Raw genomic sequence first — 25,689 nt, forward strand, 5'->3', positions numbered from 1 at the left:
ATCTCTGTGTAATTAGGAGTGCTGCCACTCATGAGCATTGTTCTTTGGTGATAAGAACAGTGAAGTGTGTTATACAACATCCTTATCATGCTTGTAACTGTTCTGCACAAGTGCTAAGCATCTTGGTAGGTAGCTACTGCTAGTAGGTAAATGTAATTAAGGCAGGAGGACAGACTGGTCAATTAGTTAAAAGCCATGACTAGATAACTAAATCACTGATCATCTTGGGTAAGCTTAAAGGTACCGTCACACTTAAGGTACCGTCACATTAAGCGACGCTGTAGCGATATAGACAACGATGCCGATCGCTGCAGCGTCGCTGTTTCGTCGTTGTGTGGTCGCTGGAGAGCTGTCACACAGACAGCTCTCCAGCGACCAACGATGCCGAAGTCCCCAGGTAACCAGGGTAAACATCGGGTTACTAAGCGCAGGGCCGCGCTTAGTAACCCGATGTTTACCCTGGTTACCAGTGTAAATGTAAAAAAAAACAAACACTACATACTTACATTCCGGTGCCTGTCGCGTCCTCCGGCGTCCGCTTCCCTGCACTGTGTAAGCGCCGGCCCTAAAGCAGAGCGGTGACGTCACCGCTGTGCTTTGCTTTCCGGCCGGCCGGCGCTGACACAGTGCAGGAAGCTCTGAGCAGCAGCGCGGACGCCGGGGGACGTGACAGACATCAGAAGGTGAGTATGTACTGTTTTTTTTTTTTACTTTTACAATGGTAACCAGGGTAAATATCGGGTTACTAAGCGCGGCCCTGCGCTTATTAACCCGATATTTACCCTGGTTACCATTGTAAAACATTGTTGGCATCGTTGCTTTTGCTGTCAAACACAACGATACACGCCGATCTGACGACCAAATAAAGTTCTGGACTTCTAGCTCCGACCAACGATATCACAGCAGGATCCAGATCACTGCTGCGTGTCAAACACAACGATATCGCTATCCAGGACGCTGCAATGTCACGGATCGCTATCGTTATCGTTGGAAAGTTGGTCAGTGTGAAGGTACCTTCAGCGACGCTGCAGCGATATAGACAACGAGCCGATCGCTGCAGCGTTGCTGTTTAGGTCGCTGTAGAGACTTCAAACACAGCAGCTCCACAACGATGCAGGAGCGATCCTGTGACGTAGCGGTGACTCACTTATCGTTCTCACAGGTCGTTAGCTCCATGTAAAACATTGCTGGCATCGTTGCTTTTGCTGTCAAACACGACGATACACGCCGACCTGACGACCAAATCAAGTTCTGGACTTTTATCTCCGACCAGCGATATCACAGCGGGATCCAGATCGCTGCTGCGTGTCAAACACCACGAGATCGCTATCCAGGACGCTGCAACGTCACGGATCGTTGTCGTTCTCGTTGTAAAGTTGCTGAGTGTGAAGGTGCCTTAAGGTTACTCTGCTACATGTGCAGTGTAAACGGGCTGCCGATCCTCGGGCAGTGTAAACGGGCTGCCGATCCTCGAGCAGTGTAAACGGGCTGCCGATCCTCGGGCAGTGTAAACGGGCTGCCGATCCTCGGGCAGTGTAAACGGGCTGCCGATCCTCGGGCAGTGTAAACGGGCTGCCGATCCTCGGGCAGTGTAAACGGGCTGCCGATCCTCGGGCAGTGTAAACGGGCTGCCGATCCTCGGGCAGTCAAGCAAAATGCTCTTCCATCAGGTGAAATCATCTTTAGGTTTGCCTAAAAGATCATTGTTCCTGGCAGCACAGCTAGAAGAATGACAGTCTGTGTGCACATCTGTGCAAAAGGGAAATGCGGTCTGCCTGTCTAAACAGCCTATTAAACGACCACAGATCGTTGAACACGTAGCTGATCAGTGGTCTGTTAATTATGTGGGTCAGGTCGTGTAAACCCACCTTTTAGGCTTCATTTAGATAGCACGATCACGGCTGTTGTTTGATTGCTATTCAGCTACATGTAAGCAGATTAGTGGTCATGTAGTAAAACTGTTTAGAGTGGCTGACCACACTTCCATGAGCCCAGATGTTATTGGCAGCACATATTCTGAATAACCGTGATTTATGTGCTGCCAAGAATGATGATTTTCAAGTAAACTTAAAAGGTATCACAAAAAAAGGAGCCTTACTTAACAATACATGGTCGCAATACTGCAGAATGCAGAAGGTTCTCATGATAGGACGAAGGTAGCACAAGTGCAAAATACTGATGAACGACCACTCCGCAGTCCTGTCACACTGTGTCGTGCACCATGCCAGCTTACAGCCCATCGTGAACATACATACTATTAATTAGGGATGGCTGTCCAGTAAAAAAAAAAAAAAAAAAAATTATATATATATATATATATATATATATATATATATATATACAGGTCCTTCTCAAAAAATTTGCATATAGTGTTAAATTTCATTATTTACCATAATGTAATGATTACAATTAAACTTTCATATATTATAGATTCATTATCCACCAACTGAAATTTGTCAGGTCTTTTATTGTTTTAATACTGATGATTTTGGCATACAACTCCTGATAACCCAAAAAACCTGTCTCAATAAATTAGCATATCAAGAAAAGGTTCTCTAAATGACCTATTACCCTAATCTTCTGAATCAACTAATTAACTCTAAACACATGCAAAAGATACCCGAGGCTTTTAAAAACTCCCTGCCTGGTTCATTACTCAAAACCCCCATCATGGGTAAGACTAGCGACCTGACAGATGTCAAGAAGGCCATCATTGACACCCTCAAGCAAGAGGGTAAGACCCAGAAAGAAATTTCTCAACAAATAGGCTGTTCCCAGAGTGCTGTATCAAGGCACCTCAATGGTAAGTCTGTTGGAAGGAAACAATGTGGCAGAAAACGCTGTACAACGAGAAGAGGTGACCGGACCCTGAGGAAGATTGTGGAGAAGGACCGATTCCAGACCTTGGGGAACCTGAGGAAGCAGTGGACTGAGTCTGGCGTGTGCAGGAAATGGGCTACAGGTGCCGCATTCCCCAGGTAAAGCCACTTTTGAACCATAAACAGCGGCAGAAGCGCCTGACCTGGGCTACAGAGAAGCAGCACTGGACTGTTGCTAAGTGGTCCCAAGTACTTTTTTCTGATGAAAGCAAATTTTGCATGTCATTCGGAAATCAAGGTGCCAGAGTCTGGAGGAAGACTGGGGAGAAGGAAATGCCAAAATGCCTGAAGTCCAGTGTCAAGTACCCACAGTCAGTGATGGTGTGGGGTGCCATGTCAGCTGCTGGTGTTGGTCCACTGTGTTTCATCAAGGGCAGGGTCAATGCAGCTAGCTATCAGGAGATTTTGGAGCACTTCATGCTTCCATCGGCTGAAATGCTTTATGGAGATGAAGATTTCATTTTTCAGCACGACCTGGCACCTGCTCACAGTGCCAAAACCACTGGTAAATGGTTTACTGACCATGGTATTACTGTGCTCAATTGGCCTGCCAACTCTCCTGACCTGAACCCCATAGAGAATCTGTGGGATATTGTGAAGAGAAAGTTGAGAGACGCAAGACCCAACACTCTGGATGAGCTTAAGGCCGCTATTGAAGCATCCTGGGCCTCCATAACATCTCAGCAGTGTCACAAGCTGATTGCCTCCATGCCACGCCGCATTGAAGCAGTCATTTCTGCCAAAGGATTCCCGACCAAGTATTGAGTGCATAACTGAACATTATTATTTGATGGTTTTTTTGTTTGGTATTAAAAAACACTTTTATTTGATTGGTCGGGTGAAATATGCTAATTTATTGAGACAGGTTTTTTGGGTTATCAGGAGTTGTATGCCAAAATCATCAGTATTAAAACAATAAAAGACCTGACAAATTTCAGTTGGTGGATAATGAATCTATAATATATGAAAGTTTAATTGTAATCATTACATTATGGTAAATAATGAAATTTAACACTATATGCTAATTTTTTGAGAAGGACCTGTGTATATATATATATATATATATATATATATATATATATATATATATATATATATATATATATATATATATATATATACTCTCTGGCCACTTTATTAGGTACACCTGTCCAACTTCTTGTTAACACTTAATTTCTAATCAGCCAATCACATGGCGGCAACTCAGTGCATTTAGGCATGTAGACATGGTCAAGACAATCTCCTGCAGTTCAAACCGAGCATCAGTATGGGGAAGAAAGGTGATTTGAGTGCCTTTGAACGTGGCATGGTTGTTGGTGCCAGAAGGGCTGGTCTGAGTATTTCAGAAACTGCTGATCTACTGGGATTTTCACGCACAACCATCTCTAGGGTTTACAGAGAATGGTCCGAAAAAGAAAAAAAATCCAGTGAGCGGCAGTTCTGTGGGCGGAAATGCCTTGTTGATGCCAGAGGTCAGAGGAGAATGGGCAGACTGGTTCGAGCTGATAGAAAGGCAACAGTGACTCAAATCGCCACCCGTTACAACCAAGGTAGGCCTAAGAGCATCTCTGAACGCACAGTGCGTCGAACTTTGAGGCAGATGGGCTACAGCAGCAGAAGACCACACCGGGTACCACTCCTTTCAGCTAAGAACAGGAAACTGAGGCTACAATTTGTACAAGCTCATCGAAATTGGACAGTAGAAGATTGGAAAAACGTTGCTTGGTCTGATGAGTCTCGATTTCTGCTGCGACATTCGGATGGTAGGGTCAGAATTTGGCGTAAACAACATGAAAGCATGGATCCATCCTGCCTTGTATGGAGCATCTTTGGGATGTGCAGCCGACAAATCTGCGGCAACTGTGTGATGCCATCATGTCAATATGGACCAAAATCTCTGAGGAATGCTTCCAGCACCTTGTTGAATCTATGCCACGAAGAATTGAGGCAGTTCTGAAGGCAAACGGGGGTCCAACCCGTTACTAGCATGGTGTACCTAATAAAGTGGCCGGTGAGTGTATATATATATATATATGTGTATATATATATATATATGTGTGTGTATATATGTATATATATATATATATATATATATATATATATATATATATATATATATATATATATATATACACATACATACATATACAGTTATATGAAAAAGTTTGGGCACCCCTATTAATCTTAAGCTTAATGTTTTATAAAAATTGTTTTTTTTGCAACAGCTATTTCAGTTTCATATATCTAATAACTGTTGGACACAGTAATGTTTCTGCCTTGAAATGAGGTTTATTGTACTAACAGAAAATGTGCTATCTGCATTCAAACAAAATTTGACAGGTGCATAAGTATGGGCACCCTTATCATTTTCTTGTTTTAAATACTCCTACCTACTTTTTACTGACTTACTAAAGCACTTTTTTTGGTTTTGTAACCTCATTGAGCTTTGAACTTCATAGCCAGGTGTATGCAATCATGAGAAAAGCTACTTAAAGTGGCCACTTGCAAGTTGTTCTCCTGTTTGAATCTCCTCTGAAGAGTGGCATTATGGGCTCCTCAAAACACCTGTCAAATGATCTGAAAACAAAGATTATTCAACATAGTTGTTCAGGGGAAGGATACAAAAAGCTGTCTCAGAGATTTAACCTGTCAATTTCCACTGTGAGAAACATAGTAAGGAAATGGAAGAACACAGGTACAGTTATTTTTAAGGCCAGAAGTGGCAGGCCAAGAAAAACATCAGAAAGGCAGAGAAGAAGAATGGTGAGATCAGTCAAGGACAATCCTCAGACCACCTCCAGAGAGCTGCAGCATCAACTTGCTGCAGATGGTGTCACTGTGCATCGGTCAACTATACAACGCACTTTGCACAAGGAGAAGCTGTATGGGAGAGTGATGCGAAAGAAGCCATTTCTGCAAGCACGCCACAAACAGAGTCGGCTGAGGTATGCAAAAGCACATTTGGAGAAGCCAATTTCTTTTTGGAAGAAGGTCCTGTGGACTGATGAAACCAAGATTGAGTTGTTTGGTCATACAAAAAGGCGTTATGCATGGCGGCAAAAAAATCACAGCATTCCAAGAAAAACACTTGCTACCCACAGTAAAATTTGGTGGAGGTTCCATCATGCTTTGGGGCTGTGTGGCCAATGCCGGCACCGGGAATCTTGTTAAAGTTGAGGGACACATGGATTCCTCTCAATTTCAGCAGATTCTTGACAATAATCTTCATGAATCAGTGACAAAGTTGAAGTTACGCAGGAGATGGATCTTTCAGCAAGACAATGATCCAAAACACCACTCCAAATCTACTCAGGCATTCATGCAGAGGAACAATTACACTGTTCTTTAGTGGCCATCCCAGTCCCCAGACCAGAATATCATTGAACATCTGTGGGATCATTTGAAGAGGGCTGTCCATGCTCGGCGACCATCAAACTTAACTGAACTGGAATTGTTTTGTAAAGAGGAATGGTCAAAAATACCTTCATCCAGCATCCAGGAACTCATTAAAAGCTACAGGAAGCGACTAGAGGCTGTTATTTTTGCCAAAGGAGGATTTACTAAATATTAATGTCACTTTTCTGGTGAGGTGCCCATACTTATGCACCTGTCAAATTTTGTTTGACTGCAGATTGCACATTTTCTGTTAGTACAATAAACCTCATTTCAAGGCAGAAACATTACTGTGTCCAACAGTTATTAGATTTCTGAAACGGAAATAGCTGTTGCAAAAAAAAACAATTTTTATAAAACATTAAGCTTAAGATTAATAGGGGTGCCCAAACGTTTTCATATAACTGTATATATATTAATATATATTTTATGTATATGTGTATATGTATGTACACACACACACATATATATATATACACACACACACACGCACACAGTACAGACCTTCTCATTTAAAGATAATTCTGTATATTCATGACTATGAAAATTGTAAATTCACACTGAAGGCATCAAAACTATGAATTAACACGTGGAATTATGTACTTAACAAAAAAGTGTGAAACAACTGAAAATATGTCTTATATTCTAGGTTCTACAAAGTAGCCACCTTTTGCTTTGATGACTGCTTTGCACACTCTTGGCATTCTCTTGATGAGCTTCAAGAGGTAGTCACCGGGAATGGTTTTCACTTCACAGGTGTGCCCTGTCAGGTTTAATAAGTGGGATTTCTTGCCTTATAAATGGTGTTGGGACCATCAGTTGTGTTGTGCAGAATTCTGGTGGATACACAGCTGATAGTCCTACTGAATAGACTGTTAGCTGCTTTTTTCTTGCCATAATACAAATTCTAAGTAAAGAAAAACGAGTGGCCATCATTACTTTAAGAAATGAAGGTCAGTCAGTCCGAAAAATTGGGAAAACTTTGAAAGTGTCCCCAAGTGCAGTTGCAAAAACCATCAAGCGCTACAAAGAAACTGGCTCGCATGAGGACCACCCCAGGAAAGGAAGATCAAGAGTCACCTCTGCTTCTGAGGATAAGTTTATCTGAGTCACCATCTTCAGAAATCGCAGGTTAACAGCAGCTCAGATTAGAGACCAGGTCAATGCCACACAGAGTTCTAGCAGCAGACACATCTCTACAACAACTGTTAAGAGGAGACTTTGTGCAGCAGGCCTTCATGGTAAAATAGCTTCTAGGAAACCACTGCTAAGGACCGGCAACAATCAGAAGAGACTTGTTTTGGCTAAAGAATACAAGGAATGGACATTAGACCAGTGGAAATCTGTGCTTTGGTCTGATGAGTCCAAATTTGAGATCTTTGGTTCCAACCACCATGTCTTTGTGACGCAGAAAAGGATAACCGATAGACTCTACATGCCTGGTTCTCACCGTGAAGCATGGAGGAGGAGGTGTGATGGTGTGGGGGTGCTTTGCTGGTGACACTGTTGGGGATTTATTCAAGATTTAAGGCATACTAAACCAGCATGGCTACCACAGCATCTTGCAGCGGCATGCTATTCCATCTGGTTTGCGTTTAGTTGGACCATCATTTATTTTTTAACAGGACAATGACCCCAAACACACCTCCAGGCTGTGTAAGGGCTATTTGACCAAGAAGGAGAGTGATGGGGTGCTACGCTAGACCTGAACCCAATCGAGATGGTTTGGGGTGAGCTGGACCGCAGAGTGAAGGCAAAAGGACCAACAAGTGATAAGCACCTCTGGGAACTCCTTCAAGATTGTTGGAAGACCATTTCCAGTGACTACCTCTTGAAGCTCATCAAGAGAATGCAAAGAGTGTGCAAAGCAGTCATCAAAGCAAAAGGTGGCTACTTTGAAGAACCTAGAATATAAGACATAATATCACGTGTTTCACACTTTTTTGTTAAGTATTTAATTCCATATGTGTTCATTCATAGTTTTGATGCCTTCAGTGTGAATTTAAAATACGGTATTCATAGTCTTGAAAATAAAGAAAAATCTTTAAATGAGAACGTGTGTCCAAACTTTTGGTCTGTACTGTACACACACACACACACACACACACACACACACACACACACACACACACACACACACACACACACAGTTAGGACCATATATATTTGGACAGAGACAACATTTTTTAACTTTGGTTATAGACATTATCACAATGAATTTTAAACAAAACAGTTCAGATGCAGTTGAAGTTCAGACTTTCAGCTTTCATTTGAGGGTATCCACATTAAAATTGCATGAAGGGTTTAGGAGTTTCAGCTCCTTAAGGCTACGTTCACATTTGCGTTGTGCGCCGCAGCGTCGGCGCCGCAACGCACAACGCAAACAAAAACGCAGCAAAACGCATGCACAACGCTGCGTTTTGCGCCGCATGCGTCCTTTTTTTAATTGATTTTTGACGCAGCAAAAATGCAACTTGCTGCGTCCTCTGCGCCCGGACGCGTGCGCCGCAGGGACGCATGCGGCGCAAAATGCAAGTGCGACGCATGTCCATGCGCCCCCATGTTAAATATAGGGGCGCATGACGCATGCGGAGACGCTGCGGCGCAGACCGCAAATGTGAACGTAGCCTAACATGTGCCACCCTGTTTTTTACAGGGACCAAAAGTAATTGGACAATTGACTCCAAGGCTATTTCATGGACAGGTGTGGGTAATCCCTTCGGTATGTCATTCTCAATTAAGCAGATAAAAGGCCTGGAGTTGATTTGAGGTGTGGTGCTTGCATTTGGAAGGTTTTGCTGTGAAGTAAACATGCGGTCAAAGGAGCTCTCCTTGCAGGTGAAACAAGCCATCCTTAAGCTGCGAAAACAGAAAAAACCCATCTGAGAAATTGCTACAATATTAGGAGTGGCAAAATCTACAGTTTGGTACATCCTGAGAAAGAAAGAAAGCACTGGTGAACTCATCAATGCAAAAAGACCTGGGTGCCCACGGAAGACAACAGTGGTGGGTGATCGCAGAATAATCTCCATGGTGAAGAGAAACTTCTTCACAACAGCCAACCAAGTGAACAACACTCTCCAGGAGTTCGGCGTATCAATATCCAAATCTACCATAAAGAGAAGACTGCATGAAAGTAAATACAGAGGGTTCACTGCACGGTGCAGCCACTCATAAGCATCAAGAATAAAAAGGCTAGACTAGACTTTGCTAAAAAAACATCTAAAAAAGTCAGCACAGTTCTGGAAGAACATTCTTTGGACAGATGAAACCAAGATCAACCTCTACCAGAATGATGGAAAGAGAAAAGTATGGCGAAGGCGTGGTACAGCTCATGATCCAAAGCATACCACATCATCTGTAAAACACGGCGGAGGCAGTGTGATGGCTTGGGCATGCATGGCTGCCAGTGGCACGGGGTCACTAGTGTTTATTAATGATGTGACACAGGACACACGCACTCACACTCTCTCTCTCTCTCTCTCTCTCTCTCACACACACACACACACACACACACACACACACACACACACACACACACACACACACACACACACACATTTGTAATACGAAGCCTCCCCATCTCCATGAATGCTCGGTGTGTGAGTGGTTGTTCATCAGTATTTGGCACCTGCGTCCTTTATCATGTGGACCTTGTGCATTCAATAAAACCACAAAAAGAGGGCTTAAAAATCCTCCAAAAAAATTCAAAAACCAGCAGAAAAAAGGCAGATATATTTAACTTCCCAGGCCTCCAAACAAATGCACTAACAGGATGCAGTGGACCCATTTTACACAAGTTTAAGAATGCTGATGAAACAATCACTCTCAGCCTGCCAATCCATGGAGGGGGTGGTTGCCTGGCATATTCATGCACAAAAAAAATGGTCTGTATGCAGCGCTGCTCATATACAGGTGATGCAGAGCATCTGGCTCACAGCCTATAGGGCCTCACTAATGGGCTGTATTGACAATAATAACTACTTTTCTATGGTGTACTTTGTAGTTCTTGTCCTTTTCATTAACAAACTTAAACCTCATTTAACCAACGAATGAGCATTTTCTCATCCGTCAGGTGATTACTGGCCTGCTTTGACAGATAGTTTCCAATTATTGGGCATTGTAAATGGGCACTTGTAATCTTTTTGTACGTGAAGATAAATTGGTGAAATTAAACCTGAATTGTCAACATAATCAGGCATTACTATTTGAAAGACATGGATTCATATGACCCCCAGAGGTGCTCCAGACTGACACACGTTCTCCTTCCCCATTACCCTGTAGATTGTAAGCCCGAGAAGACAAGGTCCTCTGTCCCTCTGTACCAGGCTGTCAGTTTATTATATGTATGTAATCTGTCTGTAACCCTTTTTACATGGTATTGTGCTTTAAAAAAATAAATACGGTAATATTCTAACCATAATCATGTATGTTCGTTCATTAGTTTTACAGAGCTAGCGCCTTGTGCATTTAACTCCTGGCTTGTCTGTTTCACACATAGGATTGTCACATTGTCAGACGTTAACAATATGAAAGCTGTTTTTGGATCTGCAGCAATTGACTAGATTATTAGGATGTGTTAAGCTTACAAAAATCAGGGGTTTTTTTTTGTGTTTTTGTTGCTGTGTTTTTGCTGTCTATTGTGCATGCTGATGAAGTTTAGTGGCCCAAGAATAAGCATGATTTATCTTCCTTAGGTTTTTGCACCAAAAACGCAGCAAAACCTGAGAATTGCTGTTTTTGCATGTAACCTTTGTTTCCTATGGGTTAAAAAAACACACTGCAAATACACAGAAAAAACGCTGAAAGTGACGAGGCACTTTTAAAAAGAAAAACGCAGCAATTTTACAAATCAGTCAGGAAAATAAAACCAATGTGTGTGCATTAGATTTCTGAAATCATAGACTTTACTGGTATTGTAAAACACAGCTTAAAATTTGTATAAAAAAACACAGCAAAAACATTGCAAAAGCGCAACGTGTGAACATAGCCTCAGTGATAAAATGGCTGAACAGGTTTTCTCTGGTGACAGTGATTAGTAACTTCTACAGTGTTTACACATGTTTTAGTTATCTGAATTGATAAGTTTCCACTAAATAAATATTAAAAAATAGCTTAACAAAATATGCTGCATCTTTATATTTGCAAAAAAAGTGCTGAAACTTTTATGCATTAATTATATGTAGCAGTAAAAGGAAAAATCTTTGATATCACAGAAAAAGAGCCAACTAAAAATTTCATTGTCAGAATTAAATTGAGGTCAAAATCATTAATAAATGGCTAATTTCATACCTGAACCTGACAACTTTTGAAATTATGTAGGCCCGTGTAATCGCCCCAGTCTCTTATTCTTGCTGTCTGGTTTCCTTTTAAAGGGAACTGGGCACCCCCAAAATCGAAGGTGAGCTAAGCCCACTGGCATCAGGGGCTTATCTACAGCATTTTGTAATGCTGTAGATATGCCCCCGATGTATCCTGAAAGATGAGAAAAAGAAGTTAGATTATACTTACCTGGGGGGTGGTCCGATCCGATGGGCATCGCAGTCCGGTCCGGGCCTCCCATCTTCTTACGATGATGTCCTCCTCTTGTCTTCAGGCTCCGGCGCAGGCGTACTTTGTCTGCCCTGTTGAGGGCAGAACAAAGTACTGCAGTGCGCAGGCGCCAGGAAAGGTCAGAGAGGCCCAGCACCTGCGCACTGCAGTACTTTGCTCTGTCCTCAACAGGGCAGACAAAGTACGCCTGCGCCGGAGCCTGAAGACAAAAGGAGGACGTCATCGTAAGAAGATGGGAGGCCCCGGACCGGACTGCGACGCCCATCAGATCGGACCACCCCCCAGGTGAGTATAATCTAACTCTTTTTCTCATCTTTCAGGATACATCGGGGGCTTATCTACAGCATTCCAGAATGCTGTAGCTAAGCCCCTGATGCCGGTGGGCTTAGCTCCCCTTCGATTTTGGAGGTGACAGGTTCCCTTTAAGCTTGGCATGAAGATCATATATGTATAGTGATGTATAAGTAACCGTGAAAAAGCTACTGTATGTGCTTCAAGTTCACTGGCTCACCAGTAATAATGCTCACTTATTTGATGTATATCTTTTTATAGCTTGTGTATTTTTTTTTTTTTTAACAATCACATGCCTTTTTGTTGAAATTGCTTACAAGTAGTAAAATGACTGATGTAATCTGCATCCACATTTAGTCAGGCATTTAAGTATGCCATATTTGTCAATCACATAGCTGGCACTTGACAGGAGCAGTCATCCCTGTTGGATACCTGCATCCTAATGAAGCACTGAAAACAAGGATTTCAATGCATGTACAGTAGTTTTAAGTGGTCACATCAGGCAAAATGTGCATTTAATGAATGGGCTGGCTGGCCTGCTTCTAAACAATTTTGTTTGCGGAGTGTCTAACCTTAATTACATTACTCTCCACATGCTCTCTTTAAAGGGTCCTCTGAAGTGTGAAACCACAGATAACACTTAATATGTTTCTTTAGTAAACATAAAACCTTCATTGTCTCCACAGGCAGCAGAAAGCGTCACCTTTATTGGACCTGACACTCATGCAATCCAAGCTATGGGAGACAAGATTGAAAGCAAGCTTTTAGCCAAGAAGGCAAAGGTCAATACCATCCCTGGCTTTGATGGGGTGGTCAAGGTGAGGAGCGACTTGTAGCACCACTATTAACTTTTTGGTTGTTATGCTAGATTTACAACCTGCTTTATTTTGTTAGTTGCTCTTAGGGCCCTTTTAAATCTTATATAGAATTGTTTACATTTTTCTTCTAGACCTAAATATCTGGCATGTTTCCTCCTCTGCAAAACAATCATAAGGAAATGCAAAAATTCAAGGACATGACCTTGCAGGAAAGCAATTTAGTAGCCAAGGACATATAAGATGTCCCCTGCATACTAGTGGCCATTTCTCAGTCTAGGTCGGTGCTAGAACTGTGAGTCTCTTAAGGATACATCTCGAGATAGCAATATACAGGTGCATTTCACAAAATTAGAATATCCTCAAAAAGTTAATTTATTTCAGTTTTTCAATACAAAAAGTGAAACTCGTATATTATATAGTCGTTACAGACACAGTGATCTATTTCAAGTGTTTATTTCTGTTAATGTTGATGATTATGGCTCACAGCCAATGAAAAGACAAAAGTCATTATCTCAGTAAATTAGAATACTTTATAATGCCAGCTTGAAAAAATGATTTTAAAATCTGAAATGTTGGCCTACAGAAATGTTCAGTAAATACACTCAATACTTGGTCATGGCTCCTTATGCATCAATTACTGCATCAATGCGGCGTGGCATGGAGGCGATCAGCCTGTGGCACTGCTGAGGTGTTATGGATGCCCAGGTTACTTTGATAGCAGCTTTCAGCTCGTCTGCATTGTAAGGTCTGGTGTCTCATATCTTCCTCTTAAGGCTATGTGCACACGTTCAGGATTTTTTGCTTTTCTTCACGTTTTTTGGCCGTTTTCCGTGGAAAAATCGCTAAAAAAAGCTTACATTAAGCATCCCATCATTTCAATGCATTCCGTAGTTTTTGTGCACATGCAGAAAAAAACCGCATCGCAGTAAAAAGCGCAGCATGTTCATTAATTTAGCGGATTTTTCACGTTTTTGCCACTATATTATTGCATTGGGAAGCTCCGGAAAAAAACGCAAAAAAAAAGCACACAAAAAAAACGCAATAAAAATGCGAGCGGATTTCCTGCAGAAAAAGTCCGGTTTTGTTTAGGAAAGTTCTGCAGACATTCCTGAACGTTTGCACATAGCCTTACAATACCCCATCTATGGGGTTAAGGTCAGGCGAGTTTGCTGGCCAATCAAGCACAGTGATACTGTTGTTTATAAACCAGGTATTGGTACTTTTGGCAGTGTGGACAGGTGCCAAGTCCTGCTGGAGAATGAAATTTCCATATCCAAAAGCTTGTCGGCAGAGGGAAGCATGAAGTGCTCTAAAATTTCCTGGTAGACGGCTGCGCTGCCTTTGGTCTTGATAAAACACAGTGGACCTACTCCAGCAGATGACATGTCTCTCCAAACCATCACTGATTGTGGAAACTTCACACTAGACCTCAAGCAGCTTGGATTGTCTTTCTCTCTCCATTCTTCCTCCAGACTCTGAGACCTTGATTTCTAAGATCTAGTGTGAAGTTTCCACTATGTGTTGGACGGTTTCTGAGGTTTCTTTGCATAGTGTGCACCTTGAGTCTTGTCTTGTGTGGTAGATTCCTGCTTCTATGGATCTGGCACTTAGTGCTTGCTCTTGTGCCGCTATGATTAGGGTCTCTGTGCTGTCTTGGAGTCCAGCTTTGTCCAGCCATTGGTAGAATTTCTCCATGTCCAGCACTTCCATTATCTGTCAATGGTACATCCCATGCAGCGACTTGTCTTGCCATGGCATTTCATGTTCCCATTTTCCCAGATCTGATGATGTTGTTGCTCCCGTAGGCGTTCTCTCAGCATCTCATCTTTTGGTGCCATTTTCCTCATGTATTCCTGAATACTTCTTCTTGTTACATCCGCGATGGTGACTTGGATGTTTATCAAGCCTCTACCATTTCTCTTTTTTTCTCTCTCTCTCGAGCAAAAAATGCAATAAGTAACATTTTCTTATTCAGCTGGTTCAAGGGCCTGGTGCAACAACTGGTGAGCCAGATGAATTAATTTTTTTATTATTCATTGCTTATATAGCGCTATCATACTCCACAGCACTTTACACACATTACCATCACTGTCCCCAATGGGGCTTAGAATCTAAATTCCCTATCAGTATAGCTGTGGCGTGTGAACGGAAAATGGAGAACCCAAGAAAACCCACACAGACACGTGGAGAACATACAAACTCCTTGCAGATGTTGTCATGTCAGTTTCACTCCTCTGTATTTGTAGTACGCTGGTGGGGAAAAATGCCAGATCAGTAGAAATTAGGTTTTTAACTGTAAGGCCGGGCACACACACAACGTATAAAAAAAGGTCCGTTTTTCACGGACGAGAATCGCACAAATGTTTCCAAAACAGTGATCCGTGTGTAGTGCGAGGATGCGATTTCCTCGCATCAAATGATCCCTTTGACATCCGTGTGACATCCTTATGGCATCCGTATGCCGAGATTTTCTCTCAGGCTTGCAAAACCGACATCTAATGGATTTATGTGCTCAAATGTTCGTTAAAACATATATACAGTATACATATATATATATATATATATATATATGTCATTGAGACACATATACACTCACTGGCCACTTTATTAGGTACACCATGCTAGTAACGGGTTGGACCCCCTTTTGCCTTCAGAACTGCCTCAATTCTTCGTGGCATAGATTCAACAAGGTGCTGGAAGCATTCCTCAGAGATTTTGGTCCATATTGACATGATGGCATCACACAGTTGCCGCAGATTTGTCGGCTGCACATCCCTGATGCGAATCTCCCGTTCCACCACATCCCAAAGATTTCATGTTGTTTACGCCAAATTCTGACCCTACCATCCGAATGTCGCAGCAGAAATCGAGACTCAGCAGACCAAGCAACGTTTTTCCAATCTTCTACTGTCCAATTTCGATGAGCTTGTGCAAATTGTAGCCTCAGTTTCCTGTTCTTAGCTGAAAGGAGTGGTACCCGGTGTGGTCTTCTGCTGCTGTAGCCCATCTGCCTCAAAGTTCGACGCACTGTGCGTTCAGAGATGCTCTTAGGCCTACCTTGGTTGTAACGGGTGGCGATTTGAGTCACTGTTGCCTTTCTATCAGCTCGAACCAGTCTGCCCATTCTCCTCTGACCTCTGGCATCAACAAGGCATTTCCGCCCACAGAACTGCCGCTCACTGGATTTTTTTTCTTTTTCGGACCATTCTCTGTAAACCCTAGAGATGGTTGGGCGTGAAAATCCCAGTAGATCAGCAGTTTATGAAATACTCAGACCAGCCCTTCTGGCACCAACAACCATGCCACGTTCAAAGGCACTCAAATCACCTTTCTTCCTCATACTGATGCTCGGTTTGAACTGCAGGAGATTGTCTTGACCATGTCTACATGCCTAAATGCACTGAGTTGCCGCCATGTGATTGGCTGATTAGAAATTAAGTGTTAACAAGAAGTTGGACAGGTGTACCTAATAAAGTGGCCAGTGAGTGTATATATATATATTCTGTATTTATATTTAATTCAGCACGAGATATGTTAAAAGCCGGTAATTCAATTGCCGGCTTCTCATTTCTCCTTCCCAAACCCAACAGGATATGAGACATGATTACATACAGTAAACCATCTCATATCCCCTTTTTTTTGCATATTCCACACTACTAATGTTAGTAGTGTGTATGTGCAAAATTTGGGCGCTATAGCTGCTAAAATAAAGGGTTAAATGGCGGAAAAAATTGGCGTGGGCTCCCGCGCAATTTTCTCCGCCAGAGTGGTAAAGCCAGTGACTGAGGGCAGATATTAATAGCCTAGAGAGGGTCCATGGTTATTGGCCCCCCCTGGCTACAAACATCTGCCCCAGCCACCCCAGAAAAGGCACATCTGGAAGATGCGCCTATTCTGGCACTTGGCCACTCTCTTCCCACTCCCGTGTAGCGGTGGGATATGGGGTAATGAAGGGTTAATGCCACCTTGCTATTGTAAGGTGACATTAAGCCAGATTAATAATGGAGAGGCGTCAATTATGACACCTATCCATTATTAATCCAATTGTATGAAAGGGTTAAAAAACACACACACATTATTAAAAAGTATTTTAATGAAATAAACACACAGGTTGTTTTAGTATTTTATTGTTCTCTCAATCCATCTCAAGACCCTCGCTTGGCAAAATAATAAACCCACAATATACATACCCTCTCTGATGAACTGTCAGGTCCCACGAGGTAATCCATCTGAAGGGGTTAATTATTTTACAGGCAGGAGCTGCGCTAAAGCACTGCTCGTGCCTGTAACCCCCGGGGATTGAAGGAAAGCTGGGTGATCTGTACTCACATTGAGTCGCGGTGAGGCGCCCTCTGGTGGATGTTCTCATGAACTGGAGCCTTGGAAAAGTTCCCACGCTCGAGTTCATATGAGTTCATCCACCAGAGGGCGCCTCACCGCAACTCAATGTGAGTACAGATCACCCAGCTTTCCTTCAATCCCCGGGTGTTACAGGCACGAGCAGTGCTTTAGCGCAGCTCCTGCCTGTAAAATAATTAACCCCTTCAGATGGATTACCTCGTGGGACCTGACAGTTCATCAGAGAGGGTATGTATATTGTGGGTTTATTATTTTGCCAAGCGAGGGTCTTGAGATGGATTGAGAGAACAATAAAATACTAAAGGTACCTTCACACGAAACGACTTTGTAACGATATCGCTAGCGATCCGTGACGTTGCAGCGTCCTCGCTAGCGATATCGTTTAGTTTGACATGCAGCAGCGATCAGGATCCTGCTGTGATGTCGCTGAATAAAGTCCAGAACTTTATTTGGTTGTCCGATCGCCGTGTATCGTTGTGTTTGAAAGCAAAAGCAACGATACCAGCGATGTTTTACACTGGTAACCAGGGTAAACATCGGGTTACCAAGCGCAGGGCTGCGCTTAGTAACCCGATGTTTACCCTGGTTACCAGCGTAAAAGTAAAAAAAACAAACAGTACATACTCACCTGCGCGTCCCCCAGCGTCTGCTTCCTGACACTTACTGAGCGCCGGCCCTAAAGTGAAAGTGAAAGCACAGCGGTGACGTCACCGCTGTGCTGTTAGGGCCGGAGCTCAGTCAGTGTCAGGAAGCAGACGCTGGGGGACGCGCAGGTGAGTATGTACTGTTTGTTTTTTTTATTTTTACGCTGGTAACCAGGGTAAACATCGGGTTACTAAGCGCGGCCCTGCGCTTAGCAACCCGATGTTTACCCTGGTTACCCGGGGACCTCGGCATCGTTGGTCGCTGGAGATCTGACTGTGTGACAGCTCCCCAGCGATCAAACAGCGACGCTGCAGCGATCGGCATCGTTGTCGCTATCGCTGCAGCGTCGCTTCGTGTGAAGGTACCTTAAAACAACCGCTGTGTTTATTTCATTAAAATACTTTTTAATAATGTGTGTGTGTTTTTTAACCCTTTCATACAATTGGATTAATAATGAATAGGTGTCATAATTGACGCCTCTCCATTATTAATCTGGCTTAATGTCACCTTACAATAGCAAGGTGGCATTAACCCTTCATTACCCTATATCCCACCACTACACGGGAGTGGGAAGAGAGTGGCCAAGTGCCAGAATAGGCGCATCTTCCAGATGTGCCTTTTCTGGGGTGGCTGGGGGCAGATGTTTGTAGCCAGGGGGGGGGGCCAATAACCATGGACCCTCTCTAGGCTATTAATATCTGCCCTCAGTCACTGGCTTTACCACTCTGGCGGAGAAAATTGCTCGGTAGCCCACGCCATTTTTTTCCGCGATTTAACCCCTTATTTTACACGCTACAGCGCCCACATTTTGCACATACACACTACTAACGTTAGTAGTGTGGAATATGCAAAAAAAAAGGGATATGAGATGGTTTACTGTATGTAAACCATGTCTCATATCCTGTCGGGTTTAGGAAGGAGAAATTAAAAGCCGGCAATTGAATTACCGGCTTTTCTCTAACACCGCTGCGTATTTCTCGCAAGTCACACTGCTGGTCCGTGTGGAATCCGATTTTTTCTCGCACCCATAGACTTGCATTGGCGAGTCTCGGCCGAGATACGCTGACAATCGCAGCATGCTGCGATTTCCGTCGGATCCTGAATACGGTGGAGAAAATATCGGATGATGGGAGCTGCACCATAGGTTAACATTGGGCCGAGTGCTATGCGATTTTTTAGCGCATAGCACTCGTCCGTATTACGGTCTAGTGTGACCCCGGCCTAAGGGGGATTCTGGAGAGATTTCTTTTGAACATCCATAGTCTGAAGAGTAGAGCCCACCCTGAGGTTGGCTGTTGGCCGAAAAATACTTTGGCTGATCATTTGTCTGACTTCCATCTCAGCCTGACCCTCCCATACACAGGAGCACTCTCTTGGCCTACTGCTCGTGTGTGCTCTTTGAGAAAGCTGCTGTTTGACACGTCTGCTGGGGTCCTATATTTTCTCTGTATATATGTGTGCTTTTAAGGAAAAGTAAACGCAATAATTGAGCAGAACTAAGCCAAGTTTAAATCTGCACACATATCATTATTTAAAAGATTTATCATGAAGAAAAATAATTGTAATTAAATACACATCCTAAAAGCTTAAATTGACTTGGTGATTATGGGTGGTAATGGGGAATTCTCTTGGAATGTTTAACTACTTACCGTATTTTGTTTGCCTAAGCCATGATAATATTTGCCATGCAACGCTCATTTTGCCTAATTTCCATGCCTGATTAATTTTGCACATCACTAAGAAATGAGCAGCTAATTGTAAATTAGGATTGTGTGTGTATGATAATTCCTGTTTAATGTGGTTGTACTATTGCTAACTGTGTCAGGATTCGTGACATTTCCATCCTGTGTAACTGCTGTAATTATCTTTTGGGCATCTGCCATAACTAAAGGTAAAAAAGGAACGTCCTTGAATTATTTTTGTATACTCATTTATTGTTCCTGAAAACAAGTGTTCAACTTGGAATCTCCATACGCTTCATGGATAATCTTTTCAAACATTTAAAAGTATGGACATATTAGATATATGTAAGTTTTTTTTTAAGGTCTTTCTATTGCCTTTGTGATAAATGAAGCTGTTATTAGCTGTGCTTGCAGTGCGGCTGCAGCTCATCCTATAAATCCTATAAATCTCTTACTAATGAGACAAGGTAAATGAGGTAAAAACCATAACACTCACCTGCAGCTCTGTACTCAGCACATCCAGAGCGGTCATCACATGAGCGCTGAAGCTGCAGGTGATCGGCTTCCGCATTCCCATTTTGTTAGAGTTGTCACAAACTAAATGTGAACGCTGCAGCCAATCAACGGTTACTGAGCAGCTGCAGTGCTCACACAATAACTGCGCTGGATGTTGATGCCAGGAGGATTCAGAAATGAGTATGTAGTAGCAGCACTGGTCCGGGACGTAATATTGTTTTCCTTCTTTTTAATTGAAATATTGAATTTATTTCAAATGTTTTTGGTCCCAGTAGTAGATGCTTGAAAGTTTTTGTAAGGACTGTGGCCACTGGTTTAGTATTGGAAACTTAATTCCAAATTATGTATGTATATATATATATACGGTATATATATATATATATATATATTTACAAATGATGCTTGGGAAAAAATCTGCATTATGTATTAGCTTGAGGCGATAACTATATAAAACTCAATGAATACATCTATATTTCACATATCTGTTCTATCCATGTTTTCTATGATTCCAAAATGTACCTATTAACGTCCATGGGGCTGTTTACATGTCTTTGTCTTCTTGCTGTGCATGTGTCTGCAAATAAATCCTGCAGACTTGTCTGTTGTTGATCCGAGTCACAGATCAAAATCATCCACACAAGTGTATGGGGCAATGAAAATTACAGACTGCACACGGATGGGATCTGTGTACAATGCAGGTGCTGTCTGTGATTAAAATTGTAATGGGTAGAAGTGAAGACAGTTTTTTTTTTTGTTTGTTTTTACTAATTTGGACATACGAGAAAATCATTGATGGTAAAAATGGGGTCCAGCACACTGATGAGAATTTTTTTTTTCTTTAATTAGATTTATAGTAAAAAAAAAAAAACCCAAGGGAAAGCACAGAATACAATTTTACCTATTTCAGCATCATTGGTGTCTATACTGGACAGCCATGCCAGATTATTAGTTGCTTGATGTAATGAAACATGCCATTAAAGATAAAGCTCAAATAACCTTTTTGTGTGACTTTCACAAAATCTCTTTATTTTCTATTATTAGACAATTTCCTTACCTAACTATAAATTGGCTTGCTAATTGCGTTTTCCCAGCACAATCAAATTTGCAAGCAAAAAGAAATGCAGAAAGTTCTCAACTTGTGCTCTAATCACGCCTCTTCATCAGTCATTGCTGCATATTGCTGGAGAGGGTCTAATTGTCTGCATTTGGAAGGTTTAACACTTCCTGACAGAGAGGCTATTAGGGGAAGTATTCTCGCATAACTGTCACAGGCAAGAACAAAGGTCCTTGCTACTCAATGTGTACAAACCACTAACTTTCTTAAATGACCCCCTATTCATGAATCTCATTCCTTTAAGCCAACATCCCATAGAAAGAAACAAGGTGTAATAAAACAGTAAACCTATACATTCTTGTAAGGGAATTTATCTGTGGCTTAAAAACAATTGTTATTTTGTGGCCCAAAAAAAAAAAAAATCTCATTAGCAGATGTGAGCGCTCAGAGTAAAAGGACTTAAAGCTAAGGTTGCTCTTAAGGCTGCTTTGAACTTAACAAGCACCGATTGTGGAGCAGACTAGTTAATGAAAGGAAATTAAATTTTTTGCCAACTTCCCCTGTTGGGTCTTTTTTCTTCAGGAGCCTAACACAGTAGTGAAACGTTTTTTTTGTTTTGAAAAACATTTTTATATTATCTAAGGAAAAAAAATGTACATAATGAATCTGGAAAAAAAACCTTTGCGTATTAATATAAAATCTGTATATGTATCTGGAACGCTCAGGTGTGTGTCTGCGTGTGTATAATATATATGCATCTGTATAAAATATTTGTGTATGTGTAATATATATGTGTGTTTTTTTTTTTTTTTTTAGTATATAATTATGTATTTATACATATTGGTTTAGACTGAATATAATTTTATTTCATACATTTTTCTACATTGATATATTTTTATACATGTCATTTATTTGATATCAATGCTTTTATGGCTGATGGTATCGTCAATCAACCTGCTTTTTTCTTGTATATTCGAGCTATTTGCTTACTTTTACCAGCTTCTGATTAAAGGCCATCACAAACAGCATCTGAAACAATAGAGAATCGTCTCCCCCTGCTGACAGCTTCATGGAAAACATGACAGGCAAGCAGGAGAGGAGACAGGAACAAGCTTTAGCGACAAGGTTTAATGCCCTGATTTATGGCCCATTATGGATTGTAAACTCTGAAATTTAATCACTTCATTTCGGCCACTGCAGAAGGCCATCTCTCAGTGGCAGCGCGGCTTCCTGTCAGCTGATTGGATGGCGCTTTGCGTTCTCCTCTGCCAGTATAATAATGATGAGGTAGAATTTACATTCCACTTATGGTATTAATTTTACATTCCTCTGAATGAACAAGGTCACAAGGTTGTAAAATCAAACATTAAATGAATCGGAGGAGACAGTAGTGCAATATATGACTGCCCTTAGGACACAGTGCAGTGGCTGATGGGATTAACGGGAGTCTCATTTCCTGCTTTTACAGGATGCAGATGAAGCTGTCAGAATTGCAAGGGAAATTGGTAAGTTCTTAAATTAGCTATGGTGGGATTTGTATGCCTCTTAGCAGACATGCTTGACTAAATTAAATGTGTAATAGGTAATCCCTATAGAACAAATAATGTTTTAATAGTTTAAGATCTCATTTGCCCGTGGCTTTTGAAGAACCTAAGTAATGGCTCCTTATTTTTCTTTTAACACCACATGCTATATTGGCAAATCATACAGAAAAGTTTTAGGGGTGTTTTTTGAAGGTTGTTTAAGGCAGGTTTACTTTTGGTGCCATATCACCAAATAGTGATCTATAATCATACAGTAGTAGAACTTTAGATATAGATTATCATCAGATAAAATGCTTTAGTCTAATGGTATTTGTCTGCATTTTTTCAAAACACTCATTGAAATAAAAACACCTCCACCAAAAGGCTTTCCAAAAAAAAAAAAAAAAAAAAAAAAACCTGTTAAAATTTCCTCTGGTTTTACTGTTTGACATGCAGCAGACAATCTTTGATTCTAGCCTTTATGTACCCTGCTTACTGGCATCACCACTATTGGCAATGATTGGCAACATCACCGCTGGCATGTAAACAAAAAGCAGCAGGGGACCAACTGAGTGTCAATGCTAGAGCAGTGGCTTTAAAAGGTGCAGAATGTGATTTTTTTGTGTGTGTGTTTCTCTTAGGGTATGTGCACACGTTCAGGTTTTTTCTCGATAAAAACGCTATAAAAACTCATTAAAAATGCATGCATTATGCATCCTATCATTTAGAATGCATTCTGCAATTTTTGTGCACATGATGCGTTTTTTCCGCGAAAAAAAAAACGCATCGCGGTAAAAAAAGCAGCATGTTCATTAATTTTGCGGGGTTTTTTCGCGTTTTTCCCGCTATTCTATGCATTGGGAAAAAACGCAAAAAAAGCGGTAAAATCGTGGTAAAAACGCATGCAGATTTCTGGCAGAAATGTCCGGTTTTTGTCAGGAAAATTTCTGCCAGAAATCCTGACGTGTGCACATAGCCTCACTGTTTAAATTGTAGTACATCACAATGCAGAAGTTTTGCAGTGCTGTGCCTGCAGTCAAGCCAATGCTGGTTCCAGTCTTTTAGGAGAGAAATACATAGAAATGTAAAAGTGAAAAAAACAAACAAAAACAATTTGTCACCCTTCACTTGTTTCCCACCCCGAAAAAAAAAAGTAAGAATAAATAGGCAATTTAAAAGTATGTATCTCAAAATTGTACCAATGTGAATATTTTTCTGCCCAATGATGACAGAAGTATTCTAGGAGTGATACCTTTATTGGCTAACCAGAAAATAATATGTTTGCCAGCTTTCAGAGCACAGTGGCTCCTTCTTCAGGCAAGATTACAAAAAATGTATTTTCTGGTTAGCCAATAAAGGTATCACTCCTAGAATACTTCTGTCATCATTGGGCAGAAAAATATTCACATCGATTTTTCTGGCTAACACGGTACCACAATACAATTTGTTATTGTACATCAAAATTGTACCAATAAAGCTACAACTCCCCCTGTGAAAAGTAAGCCGTTGCAAACCCCTTCATCATAAATTTATAGTTCTCAGAATATGGTGACACCGCACAAAAATTTTAGATTTTTTTTTTCAATATAATATATTGTAAATTTATGGTGCTGTTAAAAATAAATAAATAAATTAAAAAAAAAAAAAAGGTTATTAAAAACACCTTTTGCATAGATCAGCAATATAAGTAGAGGTCCGGCACCCATCCAAACAGCTGTTATCACCATCTGCACAGCTCTGTACAATTTAGTTACCACTGACGGCCCCTGCAGGTCATCTTCTAGTCTCTTCAATAGAGGGAGGCCGATCCTCTTTACCTGGCTGTAGTCACTAAACTTTATGGAGTTGTGCTGTTTTGCTATCTACATCCAACATCTGATTGGTGAGGACGGAGCACAGATGAGCGAACCCGAACTGTAGAGCGAGAGACTCTTCTAGTAGGATCAGGTCATTTCTCTGTGAGAAACAGCTGGGGAACATTCTGAGTAGACAGGAGTGGTTTATTATACTTCTCTCGTCCTGTCCTATATAGCACTCTATGAGCATTATATACTAAATAGAAACAACTGCACCTATAATGCTTCTTTATGACCTGTCAATCATATGATTGCTCTGTCTCCCTCTCACATCTCAGAGCTTTTGGGTCCCAGTATACCCCGATCAGCCCTACCGAGGACTTCGGTCACTGTAGTGGGCTGTTTTCTCTCCCTGTGACTTTGGGTTCTTTTGGATGTTTCATTTATAGTGGGAACAAATTTAATAAAGAAAAAATGTGAATAATCGTGGAGTAATCAATAAAAGGCCCCTCCCCCAAAATTAAAAATGTTCTAATTGTTTATTTAAAATACATTTTTATTGCATATTTTTTACAGTAAAGAAATAAACCTTGGCCTTTTTTGTGTTTAATTGTGATGCAAAGAAAAAAAAAATCTAAGTTGCATGGTAATTTATATGCATCCCAAACAGCGGCAAAAATAATACAATTAGTGAAAAAAAATGTTAGGCTACTTTCACACTTCCGTCTTCTAGAATCAGTCACAATCCGTCAAAGTGTTGAAAAGACGGATCCTGTGCAGATTGTAAAAAACAGATGCACTGGATCCTGTTTTTTGACGGATCTGTCGATGCAGCAGCTGCAGGAAAAATGGGTTAAATTAAAGGAATAGAAATCCTTCCAGGCTTGCTCAGTCTAAAAAAATGGAATCTGTTGCTGGACAGCAACAGATCCTGCGCCCATAGGCTTCCATTCTAGCCAACGACGGATGCCGCAGGATCCGTCGCTGTACGTTTTTTCGACGCAGACAAAAAACGTTACATTGAACATTTTTTCCAGACGACGGTCTGCCAAAACACGACGGATCCGTCGCACAATGGATGCGACGTGTGGCCATCTGTCGCGATCCATCGCTAAGGGTACTTTCACACTAGCGTTTTTTTTCCTCCGTTGCAATGCGTTGTTTAGGAGTAAAAACGCAT

General features: G+C 41.5%; 1 protein-coding gene across 1 annotated transcript in view; it reads left to right on the top strand.

Annotated features, from left to right (window-relative positions):
• Window positions 1-25,689, top strand: part of PCCA (propionyl-CoA carboxylase subunit alpha) — a 658,713-nt gene that overhangs the window by 208,633 nt on the left and 424,391 nt on the right. The window contains exons 7-8 of the mRNA XM_077297080.1: window positions 12,803-12,934; window positions 22,659-22,695. Of these exons, the coding sequence (XP_077153195.1) occupies window positions 12,803-12,934; window positions 22,659-22,695 (169 nt within the window). The remainder of the gene's footprint in view (window positions 1-12,802; window positions 12,935-22,658; window positions 22,696-25,689) is intronic.

Source organism: Ranitomeya variabilis, chromosome 3, assembly GCF_051348905.1.
Source record: "Ranitomeya variabilis isolate aRanVar5 chromosome 3, aRanVar5.hap1, whole genome shotgun sequence".
NCBI classification, from domain to species: domain Eukaryota; kingdom Metazoa; phylum Chordata; class Amphibia; order Anura; family Dendrobatidae; genus Ranitomeya; species Ranitomeya variabilis.